The sequence below is a fragment of the Styela clava genome, chromosome 7, assembly GCF_964204865.1.
Source record: "Styela clava chromosome 7, kaStyClav1.hap1.2, whole genome shotgun sequence".
NCBI classification, from domain to species: Eukaryota; Metazoa; Chordata; class Ascidiacea; order Stolidobranchia; family Styelidae; genus Styela; species Styela clava.
The window spans coordinates 5,420,159-5,430,764 of NC_135256.1; the positions used below are offsets into that span (position 1 = coordinate 5,420,159).

Genomic DNA, 10,606 nt, shown 5'->3' on the forward strand with positions numbered 1-10,606 from the left:
AGACGACAAGATGGGTATGGAATTTGCTAGCCGGTTATTAGTTTTAAATGCATGGACTTGGTGGTAGAGGATGCTATAACAGACCAGCGTTTTCTTATGTGAACCACCCTATGACGGGGAGTCTGTCAATCCTCTTGCATTTGAATATCGCTCATGAGATTCGAACCTACGAACTCACGGAAGGTAATTAATTAGAAGTGCGATGACAGGCGTATTAGCAGGATGAGCTATGACTTAGTTTTCAATTAAGTCCCATAGTCTATTATCTCAAACAACACTACATTCAAGCTTTTGACAACATACACCAAAGTACAAATGAGATTTTTATTGCTTTATCTGCATAATTTAAAATAACACAAATTATCAATATTTCAATAATTGAGAATATCACATGAAATTTATATACAACAAATAGCCAGTTAATGGATAGAAATAGTTTATTCGAACATGTCCAGTAGTCACAATAAATAAATGGCTAGGATTTTTCTCATGAGGTAAATTATGGAGGCAAATAATTGTTTCACTTCTAACGTAAGAGATCTTGGCCTGATTCGAAAGATTTTAATAAATAATTCATTACAAATAAAAACAGTACAATGTCGAGCATGCTACTCATGTTCTGAACCAGTTTCTATAGCAGCTATTCGATTTAAACCATTCAAAATTTTGTTAGGCACTCGCTTAGTAATGATTTGTGCCGACTGCTGATCACTGGAAAGACCTATAATCGTCAACCTACAAAACTCTTCAATTATCCAGATTTAAGAATGTTGTTTTAAAAAGTTAAATATTTTCTTTTAGTTAAACATTGATTTTTACATTTTCAGAATACAGATTTTCAACATTTGGCATTGGTTATCAAGCACAAGCAGTGTCCAATAATATTTAAAATTGTCTTACGAAAGATTTTTAGATATTATTCAACGAACAAGCCCAGCGTTTTATATTAGGATCGTGACCGAAGACAATACTTAAAGTATATAAATATAGTTTATAAGTTATTTTCAAAAAATTCTCTTTGGGTAAATTAACCTGATTGTCCTTTATCAAAACTCACAATATTGTTTGTTTTTCAAATAAACTCAAAGTCAGATGTTCATGATAAAATATGGAAAAGGATTGGATTGTGATAAAGCAAGTTTTTGAACAAAAGGAATAAAGGTACCTTCAATAAAAAGTAACATTGTCAAGATTAATGTTCACCCAATATCTAAGCGCTGGATTCAAACCAAAAATGCCAATTTACTATCAGTTGGGGTTACGCAAAACTCAATACCTTTTCTTCCCCTATGCCTTTGCAATGGTGGAGATCCTTAAGCAAATAATGCAAAGTTGATGTAGCAAGAAATAAAATGACTATTCTATTTAATCCAAGAGTCTTCTCGACTCTAAATAGTTTTAATATACATCGAACAAGTTTGTACTGTATACATTATTAAGTCAGTTAATAGACTAATTTAAATTACTCATTCAACCATAGACGCAAAAATGCCCATGACGACCTTCTTATAGAAGTCATAGTATACAGAGTGTCCAAAAAATTTTGCCCGATTTTAAAGTAATAACAATTGTAAAGTTAAATAAACTTTATTGTAGGATAAATAAGAGCTACAAGCACCGTAGGAACTATTAATAAACAGAGATGAAATTTTCAATTAAATATTACTATAAAATCAGGCAAAATTGTCTGTACATGCTGTATTTAGACTACATGAGGTTCTAATAACAAAATTGTCAAAAATTAGTTGCAAAGAACATGGTTGCGAAATCTTTGTTCAAAACATGAAATAGTGGTTCCAAATGTTATATAAGGCTATAAATTTAAAATCTCTGCAGAAAAGGAATTACATAAATATTTGATCACATGCTCGCTATTGATCACAAACAGTCAGCCATGTTTACTTACACATTTATGCACCATAAAAAAGTAGGTGAAAGCTCTATAATAAAACTGGTGAACGAGACAACATGAACAAATTATTTTATACAAAAGATAGAAAAATGATTTACTGTAAAAATTTTCTGAAGAGTGGAAATAACGAGCCCTAACTAAGAGCTCAATAAACAAAGAAAACCTATATGTTAGTGAAGCAATTTCAAGCAATCTCATCAGCCATATAAGTTTTTTATTGAATGATTCATCATTCATGTTGCATCGGTTTTGGAGGCTGCTAGCCTGCTACATTTCCAAAACAGCAGACAGCTTACCTAATTTCTTATACTGTATGTAACACCTTTAAACCAGTTATTGCTATCAATCATGTATAATATAATAGTGTAATGTGTGACTATGGATAAGCTTATCGATATCCATTAGTATTTATGGTGACAAAAAATGTGTTAAATTATTTAATAGCAATAGATAAGAGTTTTCCAAAGTTATATGAAGCATTAAAACGAGTAAGTATTTGAGAAACAATATTGTGATACATATTATATTTCATTTATTATATTCCAAACCCACATACTACCACTCTACCCGATGTGTAATAAATTTTATGGGCAATTCCAAACAGGAAGAAACATTGCTATAACAAAAAACAGTATCTTATTCTTCCATAACAATGAATAGATGTCAAGAGCAGGGATGAGCAAATTAGGCCAATGAGCCGGATCCGGTCTACCGAAATGTTTGCTGAAATCATGACTAGGCTATAGTTTTTTAATATAAATAACGTCACAATGACGTCGATTGTTACATTGTGCTTATTATTATATAAACGTTGGCCTAGCTTTTTCATTCAAAGTTTCATATTGAGTTTTGAGCCTACGACCCAGTGCAGTTACCAAGTATATTATCTGTAACTGACCCACTCGGAAAAGCAATTGCCTACCCATGCTCTAGAACTTTTTTGGAATGAAGGTTTGAAAGACTAAGAGTAGCATACCGGTATGTTTTTTTTTGGGGGGGGGGCATATATTAAGGAAATTGCACTTTCAGTCATATTTAACATTAGACTAACAGCACAACTATTCTCTTATTGATGATACAATTTTATGCGTGACAATTAATAATAAAACATCCGAAAAAAAATGGAGAGACATGCAGAGGTGTTTGAAAAATTAAAACATGTTCTAGTTAACTACAAGACATTTAAACAAAGCAGCAGAGAATCTAGGTAACCAGTGAAATACTTGGAAAATAATCTTTAAAATTCAATTTAGCTATTCAAAATGTGTAGTATTCACTTAAAATATAGGATACCATAAAATTCTTCATTGCTTTAAGCAACATAATATTACACAACAAACTTGCTTTTTTTATCGATTTATTATTGATAAATCTCAATTACTATTGATTTATTGATTAAATGGTAATCCTGAGAATATTATACAAATTCCAAAAATCATTAGAATCAAGATTTATTTTTGATTTTAATCAAGACTTGATTCTTGCGAATGGAAGTATAATTGAACTGTTTAGATGTTCTATGCGAAAAATCATAAGAAAATAGCATCACAATACGAACAAAATCTGGACAGCTTACTGGCACTTTAAGTGGAAAATTTGATGAAAATTCGAGGGCTTTAGCTCAAAACTTGAAAAATGAAAAGAACAGACATTTTAAACTCATGTAAATTTTTATTGAAATACATTGGTGAATATTGCTTCATTAACCTATGATTAGTTACCAGATTAGTAAAGAGTACTTAATACTACACTTCCATTGAAAATATTCAGTGTTTGTTCCAGTCAATACGAAAAACTTGAAAACATGACCATACAAATCAGCTAATATATTTAACTGGAAATATAATCATTAGAACATTCAGAACCATTTTCAGTCAAACCAAACTTTTACGAATACAGTTATTGTCAAATGACTTGTCAAAAGCAATAAAAGAAAGTATTCAAATTTGGATTACTTGACTGGTATTGACTAGTTGTTAGCAAGGCTGATCAATGAATATAGCAATAACGTGTACACTAGGAATAATGGACATTTGGGAGGCAAAAAACTAAACCAAAAGTGAACACCTGAACCAAATATGCTGCCTGAAATGGACATATTTAGGCTGGACTGTTATTTTTCATTGTTGGGTGCGGGGTGGCTATTCCAAACATAATATGTCCAACAAAACGAATCTACATACATTTTTGTTGTTACTTCATATATTTAACACTGAACCAGACATGAAGAAGTGCATAATGAATTAATTACAGTAGAATTGTTGGACCTCCGGGAGTATGCGCACTAAGATGGCGCACAACTTGAATTCAGGTTGTGTACCAGGTTAGGGTTCCGGTTATGCGACATCTTGATGCGCATACTTCAGGAGTACCGAATTGTCAATGTTATGAAACGTGTTATAAGGTGTCGAACTTGTCCAGTTTAGCACCTTGATTCAAGGTTGCCACTTTTTTAATGTAGTTATGTAAAGTTGCATTGTTGAGAATTTCAACATGAGTGTTGCCAGGTAAATATACTTCATATACAGGCTGTTTCTGTGATTTTTTCCATTTCAGACAATATGAACTGCTGAAAACATTCACCGTACCATCACCGTCGCCAGTTTTTAATACCGGTGTACCGTCAGGAAATAAATCGGGATCGTAAATCAAAAGTTCTGGTGTCGGTATTTGTGATGAATAAACACAATGTACTGGCACATTTGGAGGTCCCATATCCCCAAGTTCAGTGCCATATTTATCCCAAATTTCATAACAATGTTTGCAGCCGATTCTTTCAAATAGAGCCTTGTATTCAAACACTGTATAATTTTTAATCAATGTATCAACAACATGAAGTTTGTCTTTTGGCCAAAATTCAGGGCGAGGTAGAAGAAAGTATGATGATGAAAAAGTACGAGTTGCAGTTCTCAGCTTCAATTTAGGAAGAGCAAAATCGTGGCCCTCTGTTTCTCCAGATGTGATGGCTTTTACTGCTTTGACTGAGCCAATGTACGGACTACTAACAGATATGAACGAATCGATGAATTTGTCCTTCCATTCCTGGGGTTTCGTGCGTAGCATATAATACGTAAACATATTTCCCATGCTATGTCCCATTAGGACAACTTTACGATTGAAATGTTCGTAATAATTATTTTCTATCAGTTTAGTTAGGTTTTGAAGAAATCCCGTACTTTGTGACGGAGTAATTCGCCAGTCGTAAGGAGCACCTTTTAAATCATCCCCACGCTTATATCCAAACTTGATCAGAGATTCTACGAGTTCGGTGAAGTACGGACTTCCTGGGGCATAGTGATCACTATCCAAATATTCAAAATCTTCAGTTTGTCCAAAATCTAATATCCTGGTTTTTACTCCTTCCTGGTTCGCGACCTTTTTTGTTCGATTGTCGTACCTCATACTAATATCATAAACCCAACAATTTACATAAAACGGTGTGAGTTCTTCAATATTCAACCAAATATCAAACCAGTCTCGTATTTTTTCACAAAGCCATCCTGGTGAATAACTCAAATTTACCTTGGCTTGCAATCGGCTCCCGAGAACACCAGGCACAAGCACAATGGGCTTACGTTGAAGTTCACCGGCGTTGATATTCGATGCTATTTTCTTGTGATCATTTTTATCAAATGTGTTAAAATGTAGTTTTCTGTCCAACTTTTCTTCGGAATTAGCTGCGGTATTTCCCATAATCAATATAAACGAGATAAAAAATGTAAAAATCTTTGTTGTATCCATTTTAGTAATACAGTGAACTTTTATAGATAAAATCTGTTAAAAACTAATAAAATAAACAGTTAAAACAACAACTTCTCACAACTCTCCTACAGTGACAGGTTTGTTTACAATATATCCACAACGTCGTTAACATTTTTCTTGTATCAGACCGACGAAAAAAGTTTTTTAGGGAACACATTTTAGAGTGTTGATTCACTATGCAAAGTCACAAAAATACAAAGTTTTGAAAAAAAATTGACTAGGCATGTTGGGACCAAGAAATGACATTATATACTTTTAATATAGAAACTCGGAATATATATTCATTTTTTTCGTGACAGGCTAAAACTAATGAAAAGAGAATTAAATACTGAAATACCACAAGGGCAACTCAACATCAATTCTAAGCAATATCCGGATATCGGAAAAAAATGGCTAGATTCTATATAAAAAAAATAATATTTCAGAAAGTATCTTTACAATTCTTTAGTTTATCACTATCATATAATAACATATTTTTCTGTAGTCATTAAAAAATTAAAGAAAGTCAATGATAATATGGTTTATACTAAACAGAATCAAATTTGGAAATATTTGAATCGTAACATTCTAATTCGAAAATAAAATATTTTGAAACTCTTAAAAGCCTAACCAGGGCACATCACAGATACTGACAACTATCTGACTATTACTGTATTATGGCCACTACTACCTTATTATAAAGTATAAGTTTATTTTGATTCCCAAAAAAAAAAAATCACAAAACAATGAACACACAAACGCTTGGGAAAACTAGCAAAACGGTAATAAAGTTTTAAAACATGTAAAAATACATGTGCCAGTTCACCCATCTCAGCATCTTACACATGCTGACATGAAAAAATGAATGTAGATCAAAAACGCGAACCGTATTATTCCTGTGTTCGGGCGTCTAACACACTCTGATTCAGATATTTTTTTTTCGTCGTGCAAAAACATTGTACATTTAAACAAATGGTAGGAATTAAGTAAATTTATTGGAAGAAAAAAGTACAATATTTGAACTGCATAGCCGAGGGATCGCGAAAAGACTATCAAAAGTCATCATGTCAGCAAAACAATGCACTGTTTGGCGTGTCTTACGTCTCATGTTCATGTGATTCACCGTACCAGTACCAAAAAAACTTCCCGTCATATCCTTAACCGTATCGGGCTATACCATATGCAAGCAAACAAAAACACAACTCTGACAAAGACCTGAAACTCTGACGACAATATTATGCAACTAAATCGTACTATGGTTACGGTACCACAGACATCGTCTTTTGTCTGTTTGTGTGTGACCGATAGTAACCTTTGTTTTGGTCACACCTCCTTTAGTACATAGCGACACCTTGCGGCGAATACAAAATAGAAACTTTCATCATTTTTTCCCATGGGAGAAGAGGAATACTGATGGTACACAATCAGTTTTTTTATTCGTCAGCATGCTGCTGTAACACGCACTGTACATGCAGTAAAATTGAAGCAAGGAAGGAAAAATCAATATATACTAGTCATCGAGCAGTAACGCGGATAAGCTGGATTTACCGCGAGACAAAAACGATCTCACGCCCGACTACCAAGCTAATTCAACGATATATATATATGGGAATAGCTAACCGTGTAATCGTGTAAAGCTGTTGCGCTGCTTCAGATTATAGATATCTTATATAAAATATAGTGTAATAGGTATAATTGTATGGATTTCATATCAGCATGACAGTTGATAAAATATGTGATAAGATTGAATACTAATATTTAATCCGAAAATGATAACGTAAATCACTGATACAACATTTGCTCTGACACAAATGATACCCGATCTGACTGTCAATCGCTTGTTCTGTTGAAAAATAGGATTATTATATTGGACAATTGCTTTGACCATTGGCACTCAACTTTTCTCGTTTCATCCTGACTATTTTGCAGCTCTATATTCTTCTCGACCAACTTTGGCTTTCCATGAGCACCCCTCCTCGGTTCCTTCTTTGTTTTATTCGGTGTGTGACAGATTTTAACTGTCTGGAAAATGAAGTTTATTTAACGCGAATTGATTTCATAATTATCACTTTCATAAATAATATCACAACGTTGTATCGCCGAAGATTTCTTTTCAGCATTTAATCGATAATAACCTTAAATAGTAATTACCTCGTGCAATTGCTAATCATGCGATTAATTGATTAAGTCGCTTATCGATGAATTCAGGAAAGCTCGAATGATAGATTCTTCGTGAAGTTATCAACGATGTCTGTTTTGTCCGTACCGTTATTATGTAGCACAAGGGTATGCAACCTGCGGCCCGCAGGCCAAATGCGGTACACAACGAAAAGTTGTGCGACCCGCAAAGAAGTGCCAATTTTGAATGGTGTGCGGCCAGCGAAACGACTTTTTAATTTAGTTTAATCTAGTATGTGCGAGTAACTTAATTCCTTTGCGTTGCAAAGAATATATATATTTGAGCTTGTGCGAATCACATCAAGTGAGACGCAAAAAACAATACTGCAGTGAGACACTCCTGTTGAAGTCTAACATAGGCGTAGCTAGGGGTAGGGGAAGCGATGTTTTTAGGATCACTATCAAAAATCCTTCATTCAAATGAACAAACCGAAATAGATGGATATGCGCGATTACATAGCTTGGATTACTTCGACAGCGAAGATTTAAATGATGATTTTGCACACTGAAATTGATTTCTGTAACATTCCGTGTCTTCTTCAGGAAAGCATAATGATTGCATGCATTGGTGTTGAACAATAGGGCCGTGCAACCAAACAGTATATAATCCGAGTAACAAAATCAACCAATTTAGTCGTCAAGTAATTTGCGAGAAACATTATCTTCAAATACAAGGGACAGTGAAGCGTCGAAATTGGCTCCTAAATATGCAATATTCCGATCACAGACCCGGCATCTGAGTTATCTAAATAGACCATTTCCAAAACACAACACAAGCGCCGCTATTCTTTTTAATACTCGCTGTTTAGTTGGCCTACGCGTTAACAGGGGATCGCGAAAGATTTCCTGCGGGCAATCGGGTCGGCGACATCGTTAACGATCTAGCCATTCTAGCGCAACAGAATTGATAATTGTCTCCATTACTTATCGATCTTAAGATCGGTAAGTATGTTGATATGTATTTGTCCATTTGTCTGTTTTTGTTTTGGGGGATCGATCGATAAGTCTTCGGTTTTCGACCGATAATCTCGTTAAATATTTCGTCAGGTAATATAAATAACGGACACTAAGTTTTTTCGCGTCACCCTTCACCATGAAATGCCTTTATTTATGTTTTCTCTAATTTTTGTTCACATTACGTGTATGTTTCATTTTGGTGAAAAATAAACGACTGACTGACTGACTACTGGATTTTTCGTTTGATGGTCTCACCTCCGCTCCTTATCTTTGGGTTTGGTTCGTTCAATATTAATCCATCATTCTTGACACCAATTGGTAACGACGAAAATGTTCATACTATTAACAATACCCGTGAATGAGAATATAGCAATAAGTAGCGTAATCGGTATAGTTCATTTCTACAATATGCTGGAATATGAATTGTAGGCTACATACAAAATGTATATCGGAGTAAAAGTGGCAGAAAAACAATACTGCAGTGATGATGTCTAACGTAGCGCAGCTTGGAGATGGGGAGGCAATGTTTTTAGGATCACTATCAAAAATCCTTCATTCAAATGAGAAAACCAAGATATGCGCTCGTTATCCTCGTATATAGCTTGAATAACTTCGACAGTGAAGCAAAGTCTGTGAAGAGATTTTTTAAGACATTGTTTGTTCGATATCAATGGCTTCTTTTATACGTCATCGCCCGGAGCAGAGGCCCAAACGAAAAATAATAATCATTTAGGTTAGCTACGTTCTCGAAGTCTAAACTAAATGAGAAAACAAAATCTGGGTAGAAAAACTGGGTATAAATGAATGATTGACGGCCCAGCAAGAATTGGCAATGTACGAGTATCATACTTTTTCTGATATCCATCTCACATTATCGATATATATATATTCGCAATGGTTGACAGTACAACCTCCCTAATTCTGTGGTTCTCAGACGAAAGGGCGCGCCCCTCAAGGGGGGGGGGGGGGGCGTAGACAATTTTTTAAAGGGACATGAAGACAAATAAAAATATTTGTCAGATTTGATCTTACCCGCCTTATTTTGAATATTTACCTTCCACCCATGTATTTTCTGCGCGTTTTTGAATAAAAAATACTTTCGCCTAACTATCTGTTATTTGTAGCTTATTGTTAGCTTGTTATTTTTGATGTTGGGCGCGAGACTTGACAAATTCGAAGCAGGGGGGCGCCTAAAAATTTGAGACCACTGCTCTAAATGATAAGTCTCCAAACACGAAAAACGAACGTAAAATACTACTTGTGTTGTCGTTTAGATAGGGCTAATATAACAGTACACTCGATGCCATAATTAAAACGAAAGGAAATCATCGACGCTATGACAAAGACAAAATAATTAGGTAATTTATTTCGTAATCAGCCCGTCTTGCATAACCGCTTGTAACCTTGCGAAATTTGACCGATAATAACCTTCAATCGAAACCTCGTGCTTTTTATCGATCATGCGATTGGCAGAATATGACGTATAACAATGAATAAAAATATGAGCGCAAAATTGAAAATTTGTTGGCGAACGGTGTCATCGAAATATACTGGCCTTCCCAATATTGTCTTGGATCAAAAAAACGTAGCGCTTAAATTTTCATTCCGTATGATAATATTTCAATTTATTAACAATTGCTGATAAATATTTTTGTCCACTTTTATAATACTTCCAATTTATGTATACAGTTGTAAAAATCATGACTGAAATCAAACAAATTTGGAGAAATATTGGCTTATGCCAAACTGTAGTAATGGAAAGTTTGTGTTACATATCGTTAGCAAAGCTGAATTTATCGAAAATGTTTTATTAGGCAA

General features: G+C 34.3%; 1 protein-coding gene across 1 annotated transcript; it reads right to left on the reverse strand.

The window, feature by feature from the left end:
- Positions 1-310: 310 nt before the first annotated feature.
- Positions 311-5,718, reverse strand: LOC120327684 (lysosomal phospholipase A and acyltransferase-like). The gene has a single exon (XM_078114186.1). It carries the CDS (start codon positions 5,651-5,653, stop codon positions 4,310-4,312), a length of 1,344 nt encoding a protein of 447 aa, XP_077970312.1. The 5' UTR covers positions 5,654-5,718; the 3' UTR covers positions 311-4,309.
- Between the last annotated feature and the right edge of the window lie 4,888 nt (positions 5,719-10,606).